General features: G+C 37.3%; 1 protein-coding gene across 1 annotated transcript in view; it reads left to right on the forward strand.

Annotated features, from left to right (window-relative positions):
• The window catches only part of LOC107578335 (sodium- and chloride-dependent GABA transporter 1), a gene marked incomplete at both ends in the record, with an annotated part of 5,286 nt that overhangs the window by 2,208 nt on the left and 1,993 nt on the right, over positions 1–1,085 (forward strand). The window contains 2 exons of the mRNA XM_016264304.1: positions 91–203; positions 550–681. Coding sequence (XP_016119790.1) covers positions 91–203; positions 550–681 — 245 coding nt within the window. The remainder of the gene's footprint in view (positions 1–90; positions 204–549; positions 682–1,085) is intronic.

The raw sequence follows: 1,085 nt of genomic DNA on the forward strand, positions 1-1,085 counted from the left end.
AATTTTTTTTTATATGATCAGATTATATTTGTTTGTGTCTATGCCATAATACAGCTATTATAAAGCTAATTAAACATGTTTTGATCTCAGGGCCAGGGCTGGCATTCTTAGCCTACCCAGAGGCAGTCACACAGCTGCCCATCTCACCGCTCTGGGCAATCCTGTTTTTCTCCATGTTGCTTATGCTTGGCATTGACAGTCAGGTAAAGAGCATGTTTTAAACATGCATATGTGTGTTTTCAGGCATCAGTAAATGCCCTAGACATTCTTCATCTCTTTGAAGTAGCCTTTAATTTCCATTCATTTTTCAATAGAAACTAAGCTAAAGGTGAGAGGTACTTCAGTTATTTTATAAAATGACCCTTAAAACGACGTGTGCTATTTTAACCTAATGTGTTTACTCTGAATAGCATTACTGCTGCATGCTATTCCAAATTCAGCCAGTATTTCTGACTTGAATACATCCAGTCCTTTCAGAGTCCATTTTGTCTTTTAATCACCATATATCTTTCAGAATAAATGCTCAGGAATGCTTTATATTCTCTGTAGTTCTGTACGGTGGAAGGATTCATCACTGCACTCGTCGATGAGTTCCCCCACTTGCTACGAGGAAGACGAGAGATCTTTATCGCTGTTGTCTGCTTCGTGTCTTATTTGATTGGCCTGTCGAACATCACACAGGTAAATGCATGCCATTACATCTCCACATACTCGTTCTCATCTTTCTATGGATTTCACATCACCCTATGAAAAGAGATGGAGGCTGATCACGATTTTATTCTAAACCTTTGTATGTGATGGAATATATGGTAAAAATACATACAAAGAGTGGAATAAGAGCTCTCAAAGTTGCATTAAGTAGGATCACCTCAGAGGACAGAAACATTTGAGTGTTTTTGCTGGGATATGTAATGCCTCTGGAGTGTTCAACCACTATATACCCTCACGCTGTTATATAAAAGCTAGAGAAGACTTGGAAACTCTGCAGGAGAAAAACAAAGGATAAATTATGACTATCATTTAACAGACAATACACTAAATACATACGAATAATATGAAATAGACTAGATTATTGACAGGAAAAT

The sequence above is a fragment of the Sinocyclocheilus grahami genome, unplaced genomic scaffold, assembly GCF_001515645.1.
Source record: "Sinocyclocheilus grahami isolate Dianchi unplaced genomic scaffold, SAMN03320097.WGS_v1.1 scaffold9782.1, whole genome shotgun sequence".
In the NCBI taxonomy this organism is placed as follows: domain Eukaryota; kingdom Metazoa; phylum Chordata; class Actinopteri; order Cypriniformes; family Cyprinidae; genus Sinocyclocheilus; species Sinocyclocheilus grahami.